This window comes from Gymnogyps californianus, chromosome Z (genome assembly GCF_018139145.2).
Source record: "Gymnogyps californianus isolate 813 chromosome Z, ASM1813914v2, whole genome shotgun sequence".
Classification (NCBI taxonomy): Eukaryota; Metazoa; Chordata; class Aves; order Accipitriformes; family Cathartidae; genus Gymnogyps; species Gymnogyps californianus.
Window position 1 is genome coordinate 67,333,510 of NC_059500.1, and position 27,957 is coordinate 67,361,466.

At 38.9% G+C, this 27,957-nt stretch overlaps 1 protein-coding gene across 3 annotated transcripts; it reads left to right on the forward strand.

Moving 5' to 3' along the window:
• The first annotated feature begins 1,278 nt into the window (after positions 1–1,278).
• Positions 1,279–27,702, forward strand: EMB (embigin). 3 transcript variants are annotated; one of them, XM_050913545.1, is made up of 12 exons: positions 1,279–1,337; positions 6,442–6,528; positions 8,721–8,810; positions 10,078–10,167; positions 12,427–12,601; positions 13,844–13,932; positions 17,486–17,613; positions 18,784–19,066; positions 19,859–19,892; positions 20,273–20,287; positions 21,864–21,937; positions 23,175–27,702. In XM_050913545.1, exons 2-11 carry the CDS (start codon positions 6,450–6,452, stop codon positions 21,919–21,921), a joined length of 1,041 nt encoding a protein of 346 aa, XP_050769502.1. In that variant the 5' UTR covers positions 1,279–1,337; positions 6,442–6,449; the 3' UTR covers positions 21,922–21,937; positions 23,175–27,702. The 3 variants fall into 3 exon arrangements, with proteins under 3 accessions (XP_050769502.1, XP_050769503.1, XP_050769504.1); XM_050913546.1 differs by lacking the exon at positions 23,175–27,702 and adding an exon at positions 22,554–22,585; XM_050913547.1 differs by lacking the exon at positions 20,273–20,287.
• The last annotated feature ends 255 nt before the right edge of the window (positions 27,703–27,957 follow it).

Here is a 27,957-nt window from a genome sequence, read left to right on the forward strand (position 1 = left end):
ATTGGGAGGTTTTATGATGGAAAATTTTAATCTGAAGGACACTGTACTAGTATTGGAGGACATGGATGGCAGCATGAACATGTGCAATGCTGGAAAATCAACACACAGGGCATTTGACCTACTCCTGCTCTGCAAAAACTCCTACAGCTCTGCTAGCACAGGAAAGCTACAATGATGTAAAGGCTTAGTTGCAGTGACCTTTTTGCATTATTGATACAAACCTTATACACAATTCAACTTTTGCATTAGCTGAAGTAACCATATCTTGATAGGAAGGAAGAAGCAGCAAGTATCCCATTATGGAGACTCTCCTTCAGAGAATGCCACCCTACCAGATTTTAAACTGCAAAATCCAAATTCAGTTATTTATCAAGTAACAAACAGAAATGCGTATCTATTTATATATAGAAGTGGTTTTACTATATATGTACATATATATATATATACAGATTAAAACAGTCTAAGCAATTAAATTGTGACTCTAAAGGCACCAAGCAGTAGTCAAAGTCCTGAGAAGCGTTAGTTAGAAATGGTGCTCCCTGGGCATTGCTGCCCAAGCCAGGAGATTTAGAAAAAGAGATGTGAAAAGCCACAGCTCTCATACAGTATAACCCGGCTGCCCTGGAGCCACTGACCCTCAAAGCTGGGCCCTCCAGAAGATCACCGGCCAGAGACAGGCTGCGCTCTGCCCCAGGCAACCCTCGCTAGGCAAACCCTACCAGAGCCAGCTGCCTCAGAGGGCTGCTCGACCCGAGCTGGTCCTGCAGCAACAGCCACTTTGGGCCAAAAATAAGACAGGACCCAACCTCCCTACGTGCTCCGTCAGCTCCCAGCTATCCCCAGCGAGGCTCCCAGCGGGATCAGCTGCGAGGGCCCCTCTCCAATTAGCCACCGGTGCTCACCCACGCCCTTCTTCCCGCCGCATAAAGCCCGGCGGGGCCGCGCCAGCTGCTACCACGCTAGCTGCGACACATTCTCTCCGTGAAGAGGAACGGTGGTGCCTGCGGCAGCTTCCTGGCCTTTTTCTGCCGGTCGCTGCCTGACGTGTGCCCCGTTCGTGGATCTGGGGCTGCTTTATTTTGGTTTTGATCCCTGCCGCAGCTGCAGCAGCCGGCTCTCCCGCAGAGCCGCTCCGGCCCGCGTGAGGCTTCCTCAGCAGCCGCTGCCCGCGGGCGCTGCGGAGCTGAGCCAGCTGCCTGCGCGCCGCCGGCGGGAGCGGCAGTGCGAGTGCGGCGGCGGTTGGGGCACCATGCCTGCCGCCTTCTCCAGAAAGCGCCCGGGGCAGCGGCTGCTGGTGCTGCTGCTCTGCCTCAGCCTCTCGGGCGGGAGCCCCGCAGGTAAATGCTGCCTCGTCTTGCGGGCTGGGCCGGGCCGGGCAGCCGCCCCGTCCGTCCTCAGCCGTCGGGGTGGGCTGGGGCGAGGGGGCAAGGGGCACCGCCTGGGAGCTGCGGCTGAGCAAAGGTCCTCCCTGCCCCGAAGCATCCCCCGGGCGGGGGGGGGGGGGGGGATGAAGCGGTGGCCCGGCAAGGCGGCTGTCTCTCGGCCCTGCCTATCTAAACGATCGAGGCGTTTCTTCTCCTCAGCGGCCCCGACCCTCCCCGGGGTCGGAACTCCCCAGCGCTGCCCCCTCCCCGGCACCCGCTGCGGGGCCAGCTGCCGCCCCTGCCTCCCCGTGCTCTCTCGTCTTTAGCTTCAAGAAAGTGTTCGAGTTTCTCGTAGGCCTGCTGGAAAGTGGGGATCCCTTGACTGCTGTCCTCTAATGAACGGCAACGTGGTCGTTAACGTTGCCTCCCCGCGTGTGTGTGCTGGTGGGCAGCAGGTATGCTGGCTGCGGTGCTGAACCGCATCCAGTGATGTTCAGTCCCGTGGTCTAACACCGTCTCCTGCTTTCTGCCTCACAAACGGGAGGATTTATTAGTTCACAGGTGCGGGACTTGAAGGTTGAGGCGTAGTGTTTTATTGCTGCCCTATACTTGCCAAGTACAGTATTTAAGTCCTGAAAAAACCCGAATCAGTAAGTTATGTTACTAAAATATCAGTATGCCTAGCAGGTTGTGAGGAGTGTTCCTTGGAGGATTTTATATTGCGTTTTTAAATGTGACATTTAAAATTCATGAAGGAAGAGGGACGTGAGCCTTCAGGGCCCTATTCTTCCTCGAGTGGTTTTCAGCAGTTCAGGAGCAGGCCAGCTACTCCTAAGGAAATAGGAGCTTACTTCTAAAAGTGGTGCATTTATGTTGTTAATCCCTGTTTTTGAAGCATCACAGAGTAGTACAGAATGGTAATGGAAGGAAATATCAGATTGCTGATGTTTGCTGTGCAAGATGTGATTGTTGGAGCATGTCTCGCCAAGGTCAAAAGTTCTGCCAATACATGTATGGGAACATTATTTCTGTGACTTTAATTAACCATCAATGGTTTAGCTGCATTTTCAGTGTGATATGTAAGTAGTTCCATGTTTGTTCGTAGCTCTGTTGGTCTTCCTAATACTGAGAGGAGCAATACTGCTCCCTGTGTGGTGGTAACTTCTGTAAAATTTGTAGCAGTTTCACATAATGTGAAAGGACAGAAAATGTGTTTTGCAGTTCTCAAGGCATGTTTAAAATACATGTATTTATGTATGCACACAGAGGAAAATCTGCTTTGTAGTTCTTAAAGCTTCTTTAAAATATGTATTTGTGTGTGTACATAAATACACAACTTGAAGTCCTTTCTAGTAGTTTATTTCATTGATTAAAGTTTTGTGACTCTAAATGGGCTGATATTTGTAGGAACGTGTGAATCACATTATGGCAAGTTAGCCACATGGTATTTATTTTTGATGACTTACTGCTGAAAACTGTACCTAATGGTGGTTGAAGCAATTCTAAGTTTATGTAAAGCCATCAGTGAAATAATAGGCTCTTCTGGAAAAAAAAAAGTCCTGACTAAAAAAACTCCAACAAAACCCTATTTGTGTTTCCAAAATTTCCACAAATCTACCATCTTCCTAAAGTGGTGGATATCATGTCTGGTTTTGAGCAGACATCAGAAATGAGCCATCTGCTTTAGTACCCTTTATCTGTATAAAGTGAGGCAGTTGTTTTTCAAGCTTCTATTAAATGCTTTTATATTTGTATGTACTAGGTAGGGAGGCTTCATACTGTGATTTCCATGATGATTTAAATGTGAGGAAGAGTATTTTACTCTTCCCTTGGTTATTAACCAAGTGCGTAAAAAGCTAGTCAAGCACAGAGGCTATCTGCACAGGTGCAGCAAAGGGAAGTTCATGCTCCCTTGGAGGGAGGGGAACTAAAACTGTCTTCTAGTGAAGTCCAGAAACAGTGTGCATTCTGGAGATGTAGGGGTTCAGCGGCTTTCTTCAGTCAAAAGAAGTGCTTGCAGTAAAAGCAACCGGAGGGAGTACTAGGTGGACAAGGACTGAGTTGCAGAAAGGTGGGTTGCATAGCCTTCTGCAGCTGGTCAGGCAGATATCACAAGAGGCCTCTTAGATTTTATTTTGAGGGAAGTAGCTTGAGAAGAGTTCTTATTATTCTGTTACTTTTGTCTTTTGGTCTTGTAAGTGTTTAGTTAATTGTTTTGAAAAATTTAAACCATCACTTTTATTCTGTATTGGGTTGAGGGTAATTTCTAGCTAAGTGTCACAACATTGTTCTTCAGAGTTTGCTGCTTCATTTGGTTAGCATTGTGTTGCCTAATTTAGTTGCAGTATGTGCTGCCAGATTCCTTTAGGAAAAGCAAACCCACCACATCTCATCTCCCAACTTCTACCTCTAAAGATACCAAGGAGTTATATGAGTAGAGGATACACCTCATTTCTTGCAGACTTTGCTTCCAGGTTGGATTTTTCTGGTTTGCCCTGAGGGAAGGGCTTCTATCATGGCATTTGGAAGTCCTTCATGTGGATCCTCTGGTGCCTCAGGAGGGCTTAGCCTGCAGCTTCTCCCTCTTCTAGAGGACTAGGAGGTTCTGTTGGCTGGTTTTGGATGCTACTGAATGCTTGTGTGCTTGCATAGAGTATAAAATTGAAATTAAATTAATTTAAATTACATTAAACATTAAACCAAATTGTATCTCAACCTTTTCCTATTCAGCCACTTTTCTGGCTGAAAAAGACAGCAAATAGATTTTAAAGCCTGAAATTGCTCTGGTGATGTCATTTGGTATGTTCACAGTTTATCCCCCAAATACTGGCTGCAGAAGTGAGCAGAGGTAAGGTAGAAAAATAAATTGATGACCTCATACTGTCACCTACTCCTTCCTGCATAAAGATCAGGGCAACAAGAACTCAGCAAGCTACTACACTATTGATTAAATCTAATGCAAATCAATTAGAGGCTAAGGCATGCAGCTATGACTCAATAGTTTGAGAAGTTATTCCACTTGATTTGCTTACATCACTGCCTGGCTTGGAGACTAATCATGCAGTGCTGGGTCATCTTGATCTCTGATGCTATTCAGGAGTGTGTATGAGAAGAGAAGAGCGGTGCAATGTTATCTCTGTGCTGTGTAGTTTGACATATGGACAGGTAAAAACCAAGGTGTGGAAGCAGTGGTGACTAGAAATAACACTACTTGACTGCTTTCACTTGGTATGTGAATCAAGGAAGAAAGCCAAGATGAGAACCCTGTTAGCATGCAAACCACATTGCAGGTTATTGGCCTTCCTTGCAGAGAGATAACAGAGCTGCTGTACAGCTTGGCACTGGGACCTTCTAAATTTATCATCTTTGGGGATTTTAATTACTGTGCAGGTGATGCATGTCCTAAGCTGACACAGTCAGGTGATCCATGACATTCTTAGAGTGCCTCAAGATGCTGCAGATATAAAAAATTCATGGACCTTTCTTCAACCTTACCATGAATATCAGAAGCATAATAGCTCTCCCTGCTCTCAGCACCTCCGTAGAGTAGAGAATAAGACTCAGTCTTCTTACTGGCTGGGTCACAAGCCAGCAGATACTCAGACAGAGCAGATTTCTTAAGTGCTTTGCTTGGGTGAAGGGCTGGGAGGGAACACTTGGCTGTGGGACCAGTGAACTAGTATGAAAAATGAAGAGCCTGTTAAGAACTACTACTGCTTAATTTTTTAATCATATCCTTTGACTACCTTGTTTTACTCTTGATCCAAACTGGTTGAAGTGTGATGGGCAGATTGAGAAAGCAGATGGTGCAAGCCAGGCATGACTGACGTAGTCTGGAGTAACTGTGTGCTGGAGGTGCCAGTGGGAGAGTCTGTAGGTTGTCTATGCCTATAGTGCTGAAATAGGGTAGGAGTGTTAGTAGTGTTGTTTGCTTGTAGGAACTGGCAGGGTGCTGACTTTGCCTGCTGAAGGCACATGGTTCTCAACAAGTTTGAATATGCTTATAGTGTGATGTAGCTTTTCACTTTTCATCTATGCTTGCTGCTGTCTTGGATGTCTAGCAGAGCTTATTACCCCTCCCAGACTTCAACTACAACTGCAAAATGTGTGCTTTTTTCCCTGTAACTACTGGCCAAATCACTTAAAAGCTACTAATGTGAGATTGTTCTGAGTTTGAGGAAGAGTGCATCCTGCTGCTATGGCAGTAGAATATGTCCTGGAATACCCAAGCATGTGAAGATAGGGTGTTTATTTTATGCTAACTAGTTCTGCCACCCAAATGTGGGAACAGAAAGGAAGGAGCAAACATCTCCATTTTTATAAAACATCTAGGGACCTTGAATTCTTAATATGAGTGACACAGCAACATACTCAAACTAAGCAAGTCTTCTGCCTCTTCCCCTGCTGTCCTTTCTCCAGTCAAGAACATAAAGCAAAACCCTAGTGTCTTGCCTGGCTCTTGCAAAAACTGTATTAGAGGAGCAGAATCAGATTTGTGGTGGTGTTAAGGAAAATGGAAATATTACTTGGTGAAGTCCATGTTTGACACAGATGCTTTTTGTTTTGCTCACCAAAGTGATAATAGAAGGAAAAGAGGTTGTTCACTGCATCACAAAACAGGGTAGACATGGAAGGTTGTAATGCGGTCCTTATTCTATTAGTAAGTCTGTTAATCTATGTTTAAAAATAATCAACTAGTGTCAGTGTCATGAGCTGTGGTGGTCTAAGCCCACAAATAAGAAAGGATTTGAGTATGGGTTATAAAGTTTATTGGTCTGTTGGAATATTCTGAAGAATGGCTTTGACTATAGGCTAACTACAGGAAAAGATCTGTATACAGAAATTAGGTCAAATAAATACTGCCTCTGTTCTTAATCTTTTCTTGTCTAAGCTAAAAAACTAACGAAAAGTAATTCTTGCCTATTTTGGCTGTATATGCTCAGAACTTGGGGGAAAAATGGAGGTAGTAGGCTGAGGTGAGGAGGTTCTGTTTGAATTCTTTTCATGAACTAGATACTTCTAACTCAGTTCAACTGAGAGAGAATAAAGTTTCTTTAAAATCTTTTTTTCTTTGTAGATCCAACTATGACAACACAAGATGCCAGTCAGTCTCAGGCAAACTCTTTGACTAAGATGCGAGCTGGACTTAATGAGTCATCTCCTGGTAATTGTTTTATTTCAGTACACCTAAAGCTATAATACTTTTTCCTAGTGATATTAAGTTACAATGTAGAGTTTACATTTTCATACTAAAGTCTTTTGAAGTAAGATTGTGACTTTTCAGAAGGAACAGAGTAAATACATCTAGGCCTTTTAAAGCCACTGCAAGAGCTTAAGTGTTGTAAGCATCTCAAGGACTCTGGAAAATGCTATCCAACTGCCAGCTGAGTGATCTATTGCCCTTATGCATATATGCCATAAAAGCAGGCAATGACCCTGGAGATGGGACAATTCCCAAACTAGAACCATTGCAGGAGGTTCTGTTCTAGCACTTACACCTGATAATTTTTCATGTGAGGAGTCCTCCTTATGCTCTTGTATTAGTGAGAGGTATAATAATGCCCTTGCATCGCTGTGCCTGCTAGCTTCATTTTTTTAATTGTGGATGTGTCAAAACCTTCTGTTGTCCCAACACTTTATTCACCATATTCTGGACCTTAATTGTGATTTTGACAGGGAGCAGAGAATAACTTCCATGCAGGAGAAGAAACTGATGATTGTTGATTCCACCTCTCCTTTCTCCATAAAGATCAGAGCAGCAGGAATTCAGCAGTGTACTAAAGCTCATGTTGATTAGTGCAAATCAAACATGGGCTAAGTTATGTTTATACATGAACTCAAGCAAGTTTTGACAAGTTACTCCATCTACAGTTTTGTTGTTGGAGATGATAATGCTATTTACCTGGTGTTCATCTTCAGAGCTTTTTAGCACAATGTGTGTGAGAACTAGAGGGAGTGCAATAGCTAATAGATTCAATAAGTCTTTCCATACATAAACACACACATAAATATGAACTAAAATACAAAGTATTTTGTATAATATGACCTCACTTGACTATTTTCATTTGATACGTGAATTGAGGAAGAAAGTTGGTGTGAGGTTCCTGTTAGAGTGCAAGACATTTTAAAGGTTGTCTAGTTTTTTGTGGATGGATAACAACTACCATATGACCTGGCACTGGTGCCTCCTGAAAGTATCATCGTGAGGGATTTCAGTTACAAACCAGGGGATGCATGTACTAGACCGACAAACTCAGGTGATCCATGACAACCTTGGCATGCTGTCAAGGTGTTTGCACACACAGACAGAGGAAGATTCCCTAGAACTTTCAGCCTTCACATGTTATTTCAGGGGTAAACAGTTGGTCTAGTTTGTTTCTCCATCAGGCAGAGATCAAGGCTTGCTTGTGCTCTTGTCTAGAGGAACAGGACTTAATGTCTAGTACTAGGAGACAGCTTTATAATTTTTTTGCTTAAAAAGCCATTTTGGACTAGTAGTTGAGATTGACAACAGTCTACTGTCAACAACTGCCAAATGAACTAGCCTGAAGCTCTGTTCTTCCACATCGTCCACCTTAATATACAGGTTTATTGTTACTTAAACTGGTTGAAGCATGAGGGAAGGTATGAAAGGGCAGATGGAACAAGCCAGGCAAAAGGCTGATTGCCTGTGGCATAGCATTCCTTGTGTTGAGCTGACGTGTTGATAAAGAAAAACACTGCTTTACAGAATCGGCCAGCAACTTGGAAGGCATGTGGTACCTCTGCTTATGCTTGCTCAGAGACCTTTAGATGCAGACCACTAACAGGGACCTCCTTCAGCCACAGCCAGATTCTCTCAACTGTAGCAGGGAGGTGTGTGTTTAAGAACTGTACCTCAAAGTTCAGTATTTCATGCAGGACAAGAGAAGGTGTAATTCTGAGAAGATCTAGGCTTTCAGAGATAATCTTTCTACTGCACAGTGATCAGCTCTGCCACCCACTGCTTCTCTCAGCGAGATGACTGAAGCTTTAGCCCAATTTTCTCTATTTTTTCCAAATGTGAGTGGGAACCTTTTCAGTCCAGGGACAGGAGAGATAATGAAGCCCCTTTCCTTCTACAAAAACTAGAATAATTTTCTCCTATAATGCTGTATGATTAGGCAGATTCAATCCATAATTACTGTTTTTATATTTCTGAAATGCATTATAAAATAACTGACGATAAAATTACTTTGCAAGCATGTAAAACATGGGGCTTAAAACATTAGTGCATTGTATCTACCATGGGGCGGGGGGAATCTCTCTTTTGTTTCATCACTAAATTGAAAGAAAATTAATTTTTTTATAACAGGTTTGGTTTTTTTCACCTTTCAGAGCCCATGACAACTACACGAACTGTCAGCTGGCAAACTCAGGGGAGCCCTTCCGATCATTTGACACTTGGACATAATGTATCTACACCTGGTAAAAGCAATCACATGTTGTCTTCTTAAATTGTTAAATTTTGGTTACCCTAAGGTTCTACTTTGCTATTTTTTAATCAAGTGGTTATGGAGGATTTATATTAGTTGATAATAACAAACACAAACAGTTTGATGTTTAAAGCTGTACAGAAAGTAACTGTGGAAACTGAAAAAATGAAAATTGCTATAACTGTATTGAATTGACCTTTCCTTTAAGCATAACTTCTAATGTCTTTTCCTGCAGTGTGCTTCAGTATACTAGGAACTTGTATGCGGATACTACAATACTAATGAAACAACTACGTGTGTAGCTGTGGAACGGTGATGCTTCCTTAGCTGGGCTACATCTGTTGTTAAAGCTGTAGCTTATTAATTTGCTTTCTTGCTCTGTTCTTGAAATGCACAGAGCATAAGAACAAGTATAGTGGTGGGAACAGACTGTTTATGCTTACAGTTGCCTGCCTGATAGCTGTATCAAGCTTTGTAGAGCTTTATAAAGGTAGTCTCTGAATAGTACTCTATCCATAGCCCTGCAGAAAATGGATTTTGCTGGCCATATTAAACCTTTTAAATGTAGTTTTCCCTCACAGAAGGAAGGGATTATATTTTAGTCAGGCAGATGATGGTCAATATTGATATTCTTTGTGTGCAGAAGGGCATTCTCTGCAGTATAACAGGAGTTCTGTGGAGCAGTGAGGAACTCTGACCATGTTCCAGGGAGCACAGGGCGTTCTTGCGTCTGCATTCATTAGAACTGCATCTAGATTAGATAGTCTACCTCTGGCTTTCTGGCTGTGTTGTTAAATTGTAGTGGCTTTGGGAGTGGCAGTGTTCTGTCCTTCTGTTTCTTTATTTTTCTAAAGCTTATTACTTTTCCGAGCTTTACTTAAACACTGATGTAGTCCTACACAGTTCTAGGACCCACCTGTAAGCTATAGGTGACTCTTTGAATCAGGCTGTGAAATATAGTTAGGACCTATTTAGAGTATTGACATTCACAATTACAACATTATATTAAAGCTAGAAACCATCTTCTAAAATGGCACAATTACTATAACAGCAACCGCACAACACTGCTGCTTTAAGATTCTGGCTGTTAACACATAAGGTATATGAAAGGATCTCCATAGTAGTCAGCATTTGGCAAGGTCCTTTTTTCCCCTAAGATTACTATAAGAAACAATTGCAATACCATATTGACACTCTGCTGTATGATTACCTTTATAGGATCATAACATATCACTTTGCTTCCCCCACAACCTTGTTAGGTCCAGATCTTGCCACACAAGAGTTCAAGCAGGCAACCAAAGGGAACGTGTCTAATGTCACTTTTGTGGAGTATGAGGTACTCCTACCTGGTGAGTGTTATTTTCTCTTCCAGTTCTGTTATATTGAATGTCTATGATTACACACAATCTTTTGTATGAGTTATAGAAGTATCTAGGATGGCAACTTCTTGATAAAGTTAAGATGCTCACAGTGAGCATGTGATAAGCTCAGTAAAAGAAAAGATGAATAAGTTTTGTTGCACTATTGAGTATTGTGTTCTATTTTGCAGTGGAGAATGAGATTCTTACTTTTTTATTAAAACCACAAATAAAAACAACTCATAGCTATCTGTTCCCCCAAATCAATTCAAGTGACAATTTCTTTACACTAGTGAATCCACTTGGAGAGATGATGTAAGCTAGGGTACTTGTTAACCAGCAGGTGTTAAACAGCTTTGCAGTGTTACATGAGTTAAAGCATGGAGAAAAGGCAAGATAAGGCTCTTCCTGAAGTAAACATGAAGTTCCCAGTTGCCGAATAATCATTTATAACTAATTCCTTGGACAGCTGGAAAAACTGATCTAACTGAAATCCCTCTTGGTTGGAGGAGATCAGTTAGAACTCCTTTGCAAAGTACTAGTATGATATTTTAAGGACATAATTGCACAGCATTTATGCTGTATTTTCTTCTAGCTGGAAACTTAAGGTAGTGTCTTTCTTGTTCTGGTACGTGTACTTTTGGTACAGAGATGCCCCAGATATCAGTCTTGCTAGTGGTTAATCTTCAACAGCATAAGGTTTTCATGTTGCATTCATTTAAAGTTTGGATTTATTATTAAAGTAATCTCAAAAGGTATGAATTCTATTTTTAGCCAGTGTAATTAATGTGACTGTAAAACTTTTGCTACTGTTAAACCAATTCCATTTGTAAAATTACTTTGAGCATAAACAACCTCAACAAGGTGAGTTATGCTTGGCTCACTGAGTGCAATGACTCTAATAAATGAGTTGCAGTAACTGACTGTGCTCTACTATGAGAGACCAAAGTGTTGCATATCTACGTTTAACTCCAGTTCAACAGATCCATAATATTTTGGCTGGGACTTGGAGTTCTGGGCATGCTGTTCTGCAGGCTGTAAATGTCTCTGCCAGACCAGTAAGGTTCAAATATTCTATGGGAATATCTGGTGCTTCCACTTCAGCCAGACTTTGCTGCTTCTTAGGTATGACTTGCATTACGAAGTCAGTGAGCTGTACCTTAAAACTTCCTTTTCTCTCAGAAAGAATTTGAGCTGTGAAATACAGCTGCACTTTTTTGACCGTCAAGTACTACAGGGTAGGTCTAGGATTGAGGTGAGGCCTGGAATAAATTTTCATGGAGTGTTCGGACTGACTAACCACAGTTGTATCTAGAAGGCATGAAAGAAAAGACCAATAATGAAAATGTCAGTGCTGACGGGTACAAGGTCAGAGGTGTCTTTTTATAAAAGGCTGTTTGTATGGAGCAGTTTCAATCTACTGTTGAAACTTACTTTTTGGATATGCTCATTTTATGCTCATGGAGCTTGTTAAAAGCAAAAAAGTGTCAGGTTTTTCTACTGTATTGGAATGTTTTCACATTGCAATTCTACTGGCTTGCCACGAGGAAGGCAAAGGCAGCCATAAATGGGTTTGAAAATGATTTGATTTCAAGTTGAGTAGCTGTAGCATGAAAGGCCTGATCCAACAATGTTAAGGCTGTGGATTTTATAAACAACTTCACTAGCACCAAGACATTACCTATGATCTCACAGTATCATAAAAATCTGCAGCTGGGTAAAACCTGGATGCTTATAGATATTTACAAGTCTGAATCATTTTGGTATTATTAATATAACTTTTTATATACTTACTGATATTTTTAATCCAATAATCCTACTTTTTTAATACCAAATGTGAAGCCAAAAAGGAAATTTAGACTGAGAGCAGACATTGTTCCCTCTGGTGACCCCTAAGTACTTAATATATTTTGGTTTGGGTTAAATTATGTAGAAGCATAAGTCTATCTTGCTTTCAGTGAAATGAATGTCTATGTTTCTATATTAGAGCCCTCTAGGAAGTTTACCTACAGAATGGAGTGACTGTGTCACTTTTGTAATGGATGTGTATCATAACTCAATTATGGCTTAAGAAAATTACTGTCAAACACTGATTGTCTGATTTTTGCAGTTGTTTTACCCTGGGAAGTATAACAGCAGCACACTGTATCACCTGTAATCCAGCATATGTAAAACACAATCTTCGAATCTCTTCTTCCCCCAGAATGAAGGAATATGTTTTTCATAAATAATTTTTTTAACTTCTTTTAGGTGTTTCTGGTACTTCCATGGAAAAAAATATCACTTTGGACAGTGCAACTGGAATTGAACTTTCATGCAGATTGGACAACAAATATTCTAATTCGAACATTTTTCAGGTGATTTGGAAGAAGGGAAATGAAACAATCAGACACATAAATAAAACCGAAAACAGCTGGAGCATCCAGTAAGTAGTATTCTTTAGTTTGACTTGTGGGTTCTGAATTATCACATGCATATACACTGCCCAATACTAGTCATGTATATATTAGAAAAGAGCCAGATGTGGTGATTAATATATGCCCGTAATTGACGTACTGAAGCTGCAGGAAAGGAGAAAGGTTGCAGTTAACCTCGAGCCCGGAGGAAGAGCTCCTGTTCTTCCTCTAGTGCTGGAAAAACAAGGTTTCTGCAAGACAATAATATAGAATAAGGACACAGTTCTTTGAGGTCCAGTAATTCTGTTCAGTAAGTGAAGTAGTAATCTCAGTCTGAGATTGCTAAAATACCTCAATTTCTTTTTCCGCTCCCACATTTTCCACATTCTCTTTTCCACCTCAGTGCTGCTTTGCAGAAGTCTGAAAGGCATCAATGGCCAGGTTTTTTCCTTCATAATTAGCAAAAGAGAGAGAAGAAATTAGCTTTACAGTAAAGATGTTTTGGATTGTTTTAAAGGATTTCTTAACTCTTTTGAACCTCTACAGAGACTCAAGAAATGTTGTAGAAAATTTTCTTCAATTGATACAATTTACTGTTGGACTTTAAAAGTCTGTAAATGGGTTAATTTTAACCAGGTAGTCTCCAGTTGATTTTTGTATAGCTTTGGTTTCTTAACATCAATAATATTTATATAAAAATTTCTGTGGTAGAAAATGTGATGAAAATGTACTGTCACTTTTCTGCTACTCCATATACACAACCATGTAAATCTTTTTCAAAGTGCCTGTGAAATGTATAGTTTGCCAGCAGAGAAGATGCTGGACTTCATTAGGTGGCAGTTCTTTAAAATTGTTTTGTGTTGAAGCTATGCTAGCTGTTGACTGACTGGCTTTAGAAAGAACAAACCATTCAAATAATCTCTTCTGAAGTCCTGCATAGGATATGCTATATAGTTCACATGGTGAACCCACGTCTAATTTGGTAACCTGTAGATCATACTGCTTAAAGATGTTTGGCCTTCTGTGAGTAACAAGGGTAAAAACTATATTTATGTTCCCAGGTGTGCTTGTGCTCTTCTGTTTGCTTAAAAATGCTGTGCTGTTTCTACATTGCACTAAACCTGAATCCTAGTGTTTCAGCTATGTATGTTCTCTGCTCCACTACTAATCTCTGCCAGTTTCTTTAGAATGTTAATTAGCAGTCACTGATAGTTGTAGGACAAAAGAAAATACAAGCAAAAAAGCAAATTGGTGAAACTTTTTTTTTCAAGATTGAGGATCCTGAATAACAGTAAGCTGGGAAGTTACAGTTGTACTTTGAAAGGTGAAGAAGAAATCAGCGCGGTGTTTCATTTACAAGGTAATTGTATTTAATTTTTATTTTATTTAATTATTTAATTTTAATTTATTTTAAAATTTGCTTCACTTGACCATTGAAATCCTGTATTAATATGGTTTCTGGATAGTATGGAAATTGCAACTTAATTTGATAAGCAGTGACCAATATGGTCAACCTAAGTGAGAATCACTATCAGGCATTTCTGTAGCACAGAGGGAAGAAGAATTTTGAAGCAAAAACTAAAAGCTTTTTAAAAAAATTTGCTAACAACCAAAAAAGCATATAAGCCTACTTTTTTCCTAAAAGAGTAACTGATTTCCCCTTTCCTCTCCATCCCTATAGCAGGAGTGAATACTCATCACTTTCTGGGGGGTGGGAGGAAAGGATGGTGTCTCTAAATTCTTCAAAAAGCAGAGCCAATGACTTGAAAGTTTGGCCTGACATTTTGTGTTACAAGAGGAGCAGTGATTGGCAGAATGGAAGCAGGTTTGAACAAATTCAGTTGTATTTCTGAAACACCAAATTATTGCTTTAGTCCATCTTTCATTTTACATAATATAGGAACAGCACTTACATTAAAAGTTAATGTGCTTCATTGGGCAGTATGAGTGCCCTTTCTTCTCTTTGTATTCTCTTCTCCAGTAATGTTGCCCCGACAGTAGTAGGCAAAATCCAGTTGAATGGAAGACATGTGGAAATGAAACAAATACAAGCTGCTGAGAACCTTCATCTCTAATGAGAGCTATTCCCTTCTCTATTCCCACCATCCAAATTTTGCAAAGGGCAAGCCAAGCATTTGATCTGTGAAAGCTCCACAGACTGTGATACATAAGAAAGATTCTCCCTGAACACAAGCTCCTAAAAACCCGAACTCTTCAGATAACTACCCTAACCTCAGCTGAACTAACCAGCAGGGCTTTGTAATTCTCAGTGCTGCAAGCTGCCTTTGTTCAGTGGGATATCTGGTCCTATGATTTGAGGAAACTCTCATGTGTGTTCAAATCTTGAATAGTAATGTTGATATCTGCTTTCAAACCTTCAGCCAGGGGAGACTAGCTTGCGATACTGAAGAAAGACAAAATTGTAGTTTATTCGGATGTTTTAATCTCTGAAAACTATTATATATTTTTCTTGTCAACATGTTGGTAAGGTTTAGTTGAATGGCTACCCAAGTCTGTTTAGATTAAAAAAAGTCGAAGGAGACCTTATTCTTTTGAAAGTATACAATAACTATTTCAGTAAGGGCAGGAATGACTCAATAGGGAAGTCATCTTTTCCGGAACAGTGCATAGGACTGATTGATTTATTACAAAAGATGGGAGAATTGCTTCACAGTGGTTGAATGCTGCCACTTCTAATGCCATAAAAAGTACTGGCTTGACACTTTTTAAGATTAATGCAAGAGTGAAGGAAATGGGAAAGAGAAGTCCTTGAATCTTCCAGTCAATAATGTAGAGAGAACAATTCTCAAACTGAAAGATGAGTAATGTGTTTTTATAGACTCAGTGGCTAAAGTCATCAGTGCTGTAACTAACTACAATAGCTTTTCCACTAGGCAGTTAGGCATTACTGGATGTGTTACCTCTCTTCCCCTTCCCCTCCATCCTGGCTTGGCATAACCCTGCATATTTTGAGGAGTTAGGCTTTTACCCAGGTCTGCAGAAAACAATGAGATGCTTATAGGAACTTCAAATTTTTAAATATGGAGACCGTTCATGGATATTTTAAAATGGTGTGAAGTGTTGTAATAGCTACATTAAAGGGTAGAATAGATTAATTTGTGTTTGCTCTTTGTTCAGACATCCTTAAGCAGCTGTCCAGGTACATGCACTATGAAACAATTCTGGTCTCTAAACCAGTGTGGAAATCTGACTGGTATAAATGATCACCTGTCTGTTCGTCTCTTCAACAGTTTGTTTTTTCTGTGCAGCAGCAGTGTTTTGTCACCAAATTCTGGGTGATCTACTTGCAAAAATACCTAGGACAAAGCATATTATTTCCTTGCACGCATTCAAGGATTAACCACTCTGTTTCAGAGCCAGATCCCAGAACTCATGATGGATATTCATGTCCTTAATCATGGCTAATGTGGTCACATGTATTGCTGGTATGCCTATAGCTGTGCTTTGACACTGATCAGCATGGCTAGATCTTTTTGACTACTACATAACCTTATACCCAGCGCAACTGTTTTTTATTTGTTTTCACATGTTCCATTCTTTTTTTCCAACCTGCTTTTGTTTTTCTCTTCTATAAATTGCAAAGGAGGTGGCAGCAGTTATTAGTAAAGTTGTCCCTTTTACTGACAGCAGTGAAGATACTCTACCACTACTCTTTAGAAGGATAGTGTTTAATGATTAAAACAAATACATATGGAGTGAGAAGACCTCACTAGTAATGAGGCTGGATTGGTATATGATGCAGCAAATTCTGAGGTTGTAAGCAGTGTTCTTATTAACAAATTGGTTTCATACATATTTCTGGAATGGAAATCTTTAAGTTTGAATACTCATGAGAAGTGAACTTTTTGGGAAAAACTGATCTGTGCTCAGCCAGTCAAGAAGGGGAGGGAACAAGAACAATCTTGGTTTATACCAAATTGTTCCATCATAACAACTGAAAGCAAATTCTTGGCCTGTTTAGTCTAATGTGACCAATATAATTTGAAAGATGTACTGGATCTGTAGTTACAAGATAGAGCAATGAAACTTGAAGTAAAATTTAAAATAAATGGATCTTAGGAAAACATGCTGGTAAACATCCTAATAAAGAGGGAAAGAAGAGGGAAGGGGAAATACATACTCTAGCATGATATATTTGCTCAGCTCTAACGATATCTGTGGGATGCCTGAATATATTCAACAGCCTTTTTTGGGCTTTTGCTCTTGGAAGGCTGTGGGGCATCTGAAGTTATAATGGCTGGGACAAGTACCTCTAAACTTCTAAAGTGATGTCTTGTTTCTTATGGCCATGTTCTGTCCTTAGCATGATTGGACCAAAAGTCCTTTTTATTGGCATGCACCAAAAGTCATTACTTCAGCTCAGAAAATGTTTGTAACTACAAAGCTCCCTTAATCTGCAGTTTTGTTTTAATTACAAAAAAGTTCTCTGCATGTGCAACTTGCCAGATACCGTTATGTGGTAGCATTATGACTGCAACGGACTTCTATCAGTTTTTGCAGACTGAGTGGAATTGCAGAAAAATTAGTATATTTGTTTCTAGTGTACTAGATGAAGCATGTAGCTCAAGGCTGTCAAAGGGAAAGAGGAAATGGGCAAGGGTAGAAATCACAGTCTGTTGGTTTTCAGTATTAATTGGTAACTTTTAAGACCCTGCAGGAACTGAGAACAGGATTCCTGTAGTCTTCTGCACAAATTCTGTGTATGGAATATCAGCCTGAAATGACTCTTCATTTAGATTGTGTCATGAATGATAGAATCATCTATGTTTTTAAGGGAAAAGGAAGTGAATGGACTACTATAAATACATATCTAAATATATTTTATCTTTCTGTAACACTGTAATTAAAACCTGTAGCTCTCACTTGATGAACTTTTTCCTTCTTGTTCTTAGTACCGAAAATTGAAGGAAAAGAAAAACCCATAGTCAGTTATGAAGGAGATACAGCTGTAATGGTTTGTAAAAGTTTTGGCTATACTCCCATTGCTTGGACCTGGTATATGACCAATGGAAGTGAACAGGTAAGGTTTCCATCTGTTGGCCAAGCAAAATTGTGGCAAAAAACAAGTACAGACACTTTGTAAAGTGTAATGACTTTTCACTGTAGGCTCTACACATTGCATTTCCGTTAAAGTTAATGTAAATCTCTGTACATGGGGAAAAAAATCTGTGATATTTAGAAGTGTTCATTATTACAGGAACGTAGTTTTTGTTCTGGTTTGTATGATGTTTCTTTTCCAAAAAGTCCCTGCCATACTTTTACAGCCCAGATAAGAGTAAAACAAATCAGGCAAGTCTTGAGATACTTGTTTTTACTATATTAATGATGGTCATATTGCTCAAATCTTACTGCTTGATACCAAAAAAATCTTATCATAGCAGGACACTCTTTTAAAGACATGTAAGGTATTGGAGCCTTGAGGGAGAACAGGAGCATGTGTCCTCTCTTCCTCCTCCTCCAGGTACAAGTAGTTCTGTATTTCCCAGCCTGTATGACCTCTCTGGGGCACTGGACCTGAGGGAGGTCATCCTGTGGTGGAGAGTGCTGTGCCACTTGGTTCTGAAGGAGCTGAAATCTCTTCTCACTTCTGCTCTTGCCTTAAAGGCTGTGAGGAAAAATCTTGCTCAGCAGTTTCCCTCCTTCACACCCCCACCTTTCAGGATCCCCCTTAGCCTTGGAAGCATAGCCACTTTGTTCTAGCCCTCTTCTGAGGGAAGCACTGTGAACTGACAGGAGGTAAATAGATCTGTCTCTATACTGCTAGAGAGTGGCACTGACTTGTAAGATTATCAACATATGTCCCAGTGAAGCAGCATTCCCAGTTCAGCTTCTTTGAAAGTGTATGCTTTGTGCTGTGGTAAAAGCTGGATGTTAGATCCTGACACCTGAGGCTGCCTTTGTCAGTGGAGAGTCAATAGAGTCAAGGGTGCCTTTCATCTGATCTTGGACTCAAACAGCTCAGACAACTTGCTCACTAGAAGTGCATATTTTCCTCCATTGAATGTAGAGGGAACCAGGGTGGCCAGCTAAGATAAAACCTTCCCTTGGAGGTGGACTAAACATGCTTCACAAATGCCACTTGTTCTTTACTTATTTTACATCTCCCTATATAGAACTTTCTGTTGATAATATAATTTGATTGAACACTTTTTCATTGCATTAATAAGACTTGTAATATATTTATTTTCAGATTGCCATTAATGACTCTTTGCTGGCAGACAAGTATGTAATTAATAGAGTATCTGCCAATGCAACCCATCTGAAGATACTGAAGCTCACCAAGGAAGATGATGGTGCATATTGGTGTGAAGCTGCTTTTGAATTAGGGAGAAGTAAAGGAAAGCTGACACTTAAAGTTCTGTCCCTCATGGTGCCTCTCAAACCCTTTCTAGCAATTGTGGCTGAAGTTATTACTTTAGTAACTATTGTTTTCCTTTATGAGATGTATTCGAAAAAGAAAGAGAAATGTGCAGGTAAGTCTTTTTAGTCTTTTCTAGCTTTCAATTGAAATTGCAGCCAAAGGTAGAAAGATATGACCCATAGCACTTCATATATGAATTTCAGTGTGATTTTTCACAACTGTATTTTTTTCTGATAAAATACTTTCTTCTAGAACACTGCATTATTTTAGATTTTTAAATCTCTTCCATGAGTCTTGAATTCAGGTACAAAATGCTTTCAATAAGCAATAGTTTCTCATAAAGGGTTTGATATAGTCCTTATTTTTTTCCTTACAAGACAAAGGAATTTAGAGGCTATACTTTTTTGGGGAATGCTTAGGAATGGAAGCAACTGTTAGTAGTCTTGATGGGAGACACTTCTGTCAAGAAATTGAGTAAGAAGGAAAAATGCTTTAAAACAGAATGCACTAATACTGGTTGTTGAACCTAAGGCACACATAGGTGAGCTGAACTAGATGTGCAAGATGTAACAGAAGTGATATATGGATAAAAATCCTATGTATATATGTGTCTATGTATTATACATGTATGCATATATGTATTTTTCTATATTTTATACATGCATGTATATATGATATGTATTAAAATCAGATTAATAGAACTTGATCAAAGTAAGCTTTTTGACAGATTTGCAGGTAATTCCATTGAATAGAGGAACAAGATAATTTGAATTAAATTTAAGAAAACTAATAAAATAAAAAAGCTTTTGTTTTGCTTAGACATGGAGTAAATAATATAATTAAACAGAACTTTTCTAGTGTTTGTTAAATGGAGACTTTATATAATCCTTTTCCTGTTATGCAGAAGACGAAAAAGAATTTGACCAAGTTGAGCAACTGTAAGTAAAGAATTTGTATACTGTGGTTAAATATTTGCTCTTTTGCATGTTAGTCTGTTGTATAAAATTATAACTTGTTGACCCAACTGGTAAAGGTTAATAATGAATGTGAAAGTACAGTTTATTCCTTTCCTTAAGACTTCCTAATTCCAGAGTGTGCAGAATGCTGTTTTCTACCTGGCACTTAATTTGGTGTTTGGAAGATATTTCACTTCTTTGTGAGAGCACCATGTGTCACTATAAACTCATTCTAAAAGGCTGTAACTATGAGGAAAATCACTTTCAGGTAGAAATTTTACAAAAAAGGCTTTGATATTTTCTCATACATATCTTACTTGTCCATGTTAACATACATTTCTCTCACTTGCATGTGGTCAAAGCCCTAACAGTCCTAGGTAAGCCTGTAGTTGCTGGGGTGTTGGGAGCTGGTGGTGTTGGTTGTTTTGGTGGTAACTCCAGTCTCTGTGGGGGGCTTCTCACTGTGCTGATGGCTTGGGCTCCCTGGGCACAGGAATGGCTGTACTACTGGAGCCAAAGGAGCAGGTGTAGGCACTTCTGTTGCTGTTCTGCTGCTTGAGGGTCAGTGCTCCCATGCTGGCTCCCCCTGCCTTAGGATGATACATTTCTAAAGGCTTGCTTGCTAAAATAAGCTATACTTCTCTCTCTCTGCCTATCCCTTGAAGCCCAGTCACTTCATTCAGCCTGTTGACTTTCCTTTTGTTTTAAGATGCAGCCTAGCAGTTCCTCTTTTTAGATGTGTCCAGTGTACTCCAGTTTTCTTCCCCTCAGTCCCTTTTCTCCTCCTACATTTATTTCTTTTTTGTCCTTCTGAGTAGCGCTGTCTTTCCCTTTTTGAATTTCTTGCTGCAGTGCCCTTCTTTGTTTCCCTGTGTTGTATTCACTGGAAAAAGGAATGGGAAAGTGCTAGCTGAAAATATATTTTAGTGCTTTTTCCCTTATCTAAACAGCTTTAAAGCTGTAATTCGATTATACTGTAAAGTGGGGATATGTCTTGGGAATATAGTATGCTATTATACCGCTGAGTGCTTGGGAATATGTCTTGGGTTGAAAATTGAAGAATTGTCCTTGTCTCACAGCCCTGCTTCTTATAAACATGCTGAAACTGTATTACATTCCTATTGTAATACAGTATAGTGTGCTAAAATAATTTTTTCATGCTTGATGAGATTTGGGATGTGGTTTTGATCAGCTGCTTGATCTTTACTTTGGAGTTTTATCTTAGGTAAACTCATATGAGGAAAATTTATTAAACCATGTACTTCTTGCCTGATTTTAATAACTGAAAGTTATTTCAACTACTGGCTGTTTAGAAGATAGATTTGTGTACCAGAAGTGGCTTCAAAAGAATGTTTCTGGTCTGTTATGTCAAGTGATGACTAATATACAGCTGAACTTGGTTGAGGCTATAATTAAAATGTGACATCCAACAATGTATTAGGTGGGAGGCTAGTGATTCAGAAACAGAATTTTTTTTAGCAAGAGAATTGTTAATTCAAGTCTTGATTGTGACCAACACCATATAGCTAGTTGTAGGTACTCCAGAAGGAGCAATCATGTGACTGTTTCAGCCCATGTTCTGAGGATGTTCAGCTGTTTGCTTGTATATTATTTGAGCATTCACTTTGTATACAAATTCTATACACTGAATGAAATGATAGTACAACAATCATTTCTGGGAATACTATCACTGTTAAAACTCCTGTCCAGAACTTTGTGGGATTTTTGAGGGGGATTGAGTTCAGCCTTTAGTACTTGGCTGAAAGACTTCAAGAGTCAGTATTTTGGTTGCTTAAATTTTTTTAATCTTTCTTCTTATAACTTCACATGCTAAAAGAGAGAAAATAAAATACATTTTAGATGTGCTCTGTGATTGGATTGCAGGAGTGAAATGACTGTGCTCATCCTGTACTGAAAAGTTGAGTTTTGGAATTTAACCTCTCTTTCTTACAGTAAATCGGAAGAAAGCAATGGTCTGGAAAACAGCAGTGCTAGGCACAGAAGAATTTAATCTGGTTCCTAAAAAAGTAAGTAAGAGATGAAACAGAGACCAGGATTTACTTTTCTCTTGAGCACCCTAATGCAAGGACAAAGAAATCCACTGTGCCATCCCAGTCTGGTTTTTTTGATGTGGGAACATAGTAATAGAACCACTGTTTAGATAAAACAATGTATAGTCATTCATGATGTAATATCAGCAAGAAAGTAATTCCAAAACCTTTTAATTCAATGCTGTCATTGCGGTTTAATAGTTCTGTTCACCCACGCAGTCCTTAAAATAGGACCCAGATTAACCTGCTTAATCTCTTGGCTCCTGATGATGAAACATTTCTGTGAATGCCAGGGCAGGTGCTGAGACACATAAGAATTGCTGATGTATCCAAAATCCTGCTGTCGGGGATCAGCTAAATCAGGCTGTATTTTGGGTGTCGCGTAAATTTATGGAGGAAGGATGCAAGTGTAATAGCAAGTGGGGAAAGTGACAGTACCAGAGATATGAAACAAGGGATTATAGGAGTCTAGGAAAGACAGAGCTTAATAGATGGTGACTGAAGGGATTAGTGGTAGAACAAGGAAGCAGAGAATATGTGGCCCTGTGGAAGCTATATAATGAACTTCCCTGATTCTCTGCTGTCTTTACAGTCTAATTACAGGCTGCTTCTACTTATGCCAGCTGGAAATGCTTGTCAGATGATGGTCTGTCAGTTGAGGACCAATCCTACACACTCTAGCTATTTCCCCTTGTTATTCCCCCTCTGCACCTGGCACCCCAATCTCTCATCTCAAGATGAGAGGTGTGAGTGACTTTGCATTCATGTCACTGCTGCTACTGTTTTTCCTCATCACAAGCCATCTACCTGAAGGAAGATTGTTTCCATACCCTTTGTTTTAAAGAACAGAAAGAGAAGTGTCAGGTAAAGTTCATATAAAAAGAAATTGTTCAGAAAACAATCAAGAACAAATACTTTCCAAGAGTGTATTGTCTCGTCTTTCCTGCATGTTATTGTACTTGTTGCTTGCTGTGATTTAGGTTCCCAAGGATTTATCCCATATTGGATCTAAGGTCCCATTCTTGTAAAGTCCTTTTGGCACATGACACTCAGTGAATCACTAAGGATTCAGATTTGCAAATTAAACTTCATTCCAGTTTATATTTTACAATTTTTTTGAATGGTCCATTTTCAAACAAATATGGGAAAATGTTAAGCAGCAAAATAATAGAACTCATGTTATAAGGAAATGTGTTATTCTTTTTGAATTCAGGAGATTTAAGCCAACAGAAGTGGAAATCATCACAAAGCTACAGAAGATGTATGCGGCTCTGCATTTTAACAATCCACTATGCTTCTAAGTAAACTACTCTACACTTAGGAGAAATAAGATGCTTTTAAAATAGCTGTGAAAGTGCTCATTTTATACAGATGATAATGTATTCTGATATACTGCATTTAGACCTTTGCTGTCTGCAACATTGTTTGTCATTTTACTACTCAAAGGTGGGTTTTATGTGATCAGACTTCCTGTTGTTTTATGACTGATCTGTTTGATTTTATGTCCTAAATTGGAACTAACCTTGCGTTCACTGAATGAACAGGTAATATAGAATGGGCCTATTATCTGACTGTTACAAAGCAGGACTTGTAAGATGAAAAAAGTATTTCCACCAAAGAAAATGCCTTTTACTAGCAGATGAAGCAAATGTGACACAGCCATTTTTACCAAAGAAACGGTCAAAGGGAAATCTTTATCATGATTTAAATGAAACATTACCAATTTTGCAATTTGCTCTGAACAATAAAAAGTCTTCGTTCTAACTTTCCTTAGCTGCATTTAAATAAGAAAGAAATATAGGTACGTGCTGAATACTGAAGATACAAATTTTCTTAAGAAGTCCTGCCATATGTCTGTGCTACTATACTGTAATGCCAGATAGGCTAAACACTTAAATACTGTACAGATCAGATATTTCAGCAGTATTTCAGAGTAGATGAAAGACGCAAAGGGGATACAGTACCATATCAGAATATAACTGAAACAATTCATTATGCTTGCACAAGTTACTGCAGGATCTGAGGGCTGCAGGACCAGTTTTGCGATTATAATCTATACAGAACACAGAAATTTCACAAATATACCTATATGGTTCTTATCATACATCCTGTCTAGTTGGTACTTTTACTTCTTGTGGCATACTGTATTGTTCCTTCACCTCTGTGCTCTGAGAGGAGTTTGTCTTGAGCAGCTAAAATTTTCAGGGTAATAGGATAAAGCAACATGAATACCATTAGTTCTCTTATACATAAAATTGTGACATTGCTGTTAAGACTTATGATATTGCTTTAGAAGAGCTAGTTGCCATAATTTTAAACATACCATTTGAAAAATGTGCAGCTAATAGAAAAACAGTTGATTGCATTAGTTGCCTTTGCTTGCTAATCCAAAATAAAAATAAGAAAAACTTCCATTTTAAGAAAGGGAAAAGTAAGGTCTTCAAAAGAATTTCTTCTCTCAACAAAAATGTGAGGAAAAAAACAGGCAGCATTTCCAAACTCCCTAGGGAGGTGAAAGGAAAAAGCATCTAAATAGAATTTCCTCAAACTGGTCATTTCTCTTTGAACATGGATAAAGGAATACAGAAAAACAAAAGATAAAATAGATTTAATTCCCTTCCTTTGTTTTTGTTCTATTTTACTGTTCTTATGGGTTTGAAAATATCAGAAAGCCTAACATTGGCTGTTTTGTTGGAGATGGGGGACAAAATCCAGTCTGATCTATGCTTTTTTGGTTTTCATAGTTTATTTTGCAGCTTTAACAACTACAAGTTGAAGTCCAAATAAAAAACAATGGGAAGTACATAAGCATTAAGTGATTGACTGTAAGGGCTGAACACTGATAAAGATTTCCCTTGCTAAGTTACTGTGTTTATTGTATTTTGCCTTGGAGTTTCTATGCACTATAAAAACCAGAATGCATTTACACATTTTTATATGAATTTATTGTTGATATAACAGCACTTTTGTTGTAGGAAGTAAACGTTTGCAGTTTAAAAATATTTACTTCTGTATTGATTGTTTGAAACATTTTATTTTTTGTAGAAAATAGATGTTTTGTAGGAAATTCAGTAGTAAAAGTTAAGCTTACTGACAGATCTAAGAATTAGATTCTGAGTAAAGCAGAATTAATATCTTTTGCAACAAAAAGGAGGCTAGGTACTATCTGGAAAAAAGCCCACCTTTCAATCAGAAATGGTAACAACTTATTTCTATCTTCAGTGAGCATTCCTACCTGATCTTGAAATTGTGGTGTGAAGTCTTGGCCAACATAGGCAAGGTACATGAATAGATACTTTTTTGGTGTTAGCAAACAAGGGCTGCACTGAAGGCAGGCAGGAACTGGAGAACCTGGATTAAGCATGGGTTTTAGATCTATGATGTGTTCCTTGTATCAGGATTGTATGAGACTTCGGTCAAATTGGCTGCTGTAACTGTAGTTCTGTCTTGACCTGCCTCTAGCATGTTCTGTTTGCCATGTCTGCAAGGGGTTTGGTGTGTATTTTTAGGTTGGTGAGTAGTTTTTCATCTTGGTAAGTGGTTTTATTCCTTGTATGTCTGCCTAGGTTCAAGACTTCCTGGGTTCCCCTACAGGGGGGGAATAATAAATAATATTAAATGATAAATATTAAATAACTGGCATAATTAGTGGTCATAACATCAAAAGGCATAAACTCTACTTTTTTAGTCCAGATACCACACAGGAAGCTCTGGAAATATAGAAATGTGTATTTTATGAGAAATACATGTTGTATATGTTCAAAACATTCCTACTGCAGTTGCTTGGTATATCCGCTTTATTATGCGAACATAGCCTTCAATAGAACAAAAATTTGGCAACCTTAAAGCCAAAACTCTAGGCAATGATTTTTTTACCTCGTTCAAGCCAAGAGATACCAAATGAGAGCCAAAACAATTCTGAAGATATTTTCTTTAAACAGCAGTTAGAGCTAAGTGTAAGGATCCACAAAATTAATTTTAATAACAAACATTAATCTGTAGGCTGAGTCTAACAGATTTGTTTGGCAAATCTTGTCTTCCAAGATAAAATCCTTGTTTTCTTGCAAGAGGTGATATGTTATTGGTTTCTATACCGACAAAAGTCTTATCCATTTCTTAGAGGAAAAGATTAAAGTCTGCAAAAGAATCCTGAAGGGTTGTTTCCAAATGTTTGAAACTGGTCACTGCAAATTCCTCCTTTCCATAGGTCCAAAGTAGGCACAAGCAGCTGTGAGACCAGATTCCTAGTGGAGATTGACAAATATTAGAAGAGTTTCCAAACTGTGAGCTCAGATAGAACTGTATGAATATTTCATTAGGATGGAGGCCTGTACCCCCTAGTGGGCCAAGATAATTAAGTGATCAGCTATAGGTCATTTGACACATGTAATCCCAAGGGAGAGAGGGAAAACCCATCAGTATTGATGATGATACTGAAATCAGCATCCATGTGCCTCTAACTCTTTTTCAGCCAAAGAAAGTGAGGTTTATATTCTGCCTTTAAATTCACCCTCAACTTTTCAACACTGACTGCTAAGCAATTAAAATTAGAAAGAAACCGATTGTCTTCAGTGTAGGGGGAGTTTTTCAGTTGAGTGGTTCTCTAAGTGTTGAGCTACCCAGCACATGCAGGCTGACCACAATTAGCCATGTCTTGTTGGGAGTTCTAGCTGGGAGCTCCCCAAAATTAGGAAGGGGCAAGGAGTGAGGAAGAAACCAGTTGAGCATGGTTGTAGGGACATGGGAAGGACCTGCAGGTATTCCATAGGGGTCCTGAGCGACAGACAGCAGGAGCTGAGATGACTTGCAGTTAGATGTGTACAGGGAAGATAGAGTGCAGATCTGTAGGAGAAAACATTTTTTTACCTGTGCCATTCAGAGTGTTTGTGTAGGAAGTTCTGTGCAGTGACTGAAAACAATCTGCCATTGCTAAGCACTTGCACAGGTGAAAACACAAAGCCAAGTGATATGTTTCCTAAGAGAATCGGAAGTTAGATCCTTGGAATATTCTTCTCCACTGGTTTTAAATAGTTTTGCGGTCTTGTTACTTTCTTATGCCAGAATGTGCATATATAATGCATTAAACAATTCTTTATGGAAAAAAATAACCCAAGTTCCAAACTTTACAACTCGTGACTAAAACTCCTTGAATTGTTTAAATTTACTGTTGATAACTGAGTTCATTTTTGTAGTTGAATTTTGTAAGACTTCAAACTTGTAATGTTTGTTCCATCTTAGCCAGAGTGATTGTTTTTCTTCTATACAGAAACTTCATCTGATTTGTTTTTCCATTCAGCCTTTTATTTAACCAAAGACTTTTGTTCTTTTTTATTATTAGGGTGATATTTCTATCAACTGACTTCCTGAATTATTTTCAAATTGATATTAAAAGTTATGTAACAGTGCCTTGAAGGAATTTGTTTACTGTAAAGTTCATTTTTCTCTTTTGCAATATGTTTGGTAAAAGTTTCAGAGGAAACTTGACAGCAAAATCTATTTTTCTAGTGAAAGACTACTAAGCCTAATGCTTTTATCATGCTTGCCTTATTTTACATTCTGGTTTTATACTCAGTGCTCACTCAACTGTTTTATTGTTTTGCTTGAGCAGTAAGATGTATACAGAAAACAGAATAGCCTCTGTAAGTTTGATGTATATGAAATAACATGGAGAGTAGTTATGACTAGTGTGAACTGATAATATTGTACTTGCAAATAATTCCAATAAATTTAACCATGAAGAATCCATAAAGTGGAGAGAACTTATGCCTGGTGTCTTAGAGAAACAAAATCACTCTCTCATTTCTTTTTAGTTGTCCATACCCACAGATCTTGTTTTAGACCTGAACTGTTCATTTGCTTGAGTACCAAACTGTCTTTACTCAGATCTGTAACCTTCTAGGTAGAAATTGCTAAAGATAGTGATGTCCAAGTAATTCCTTCCTAAATGCACATAGTGCATCTGGTCTCGATTAATCCCTTCTAATCTGGACCTAAAA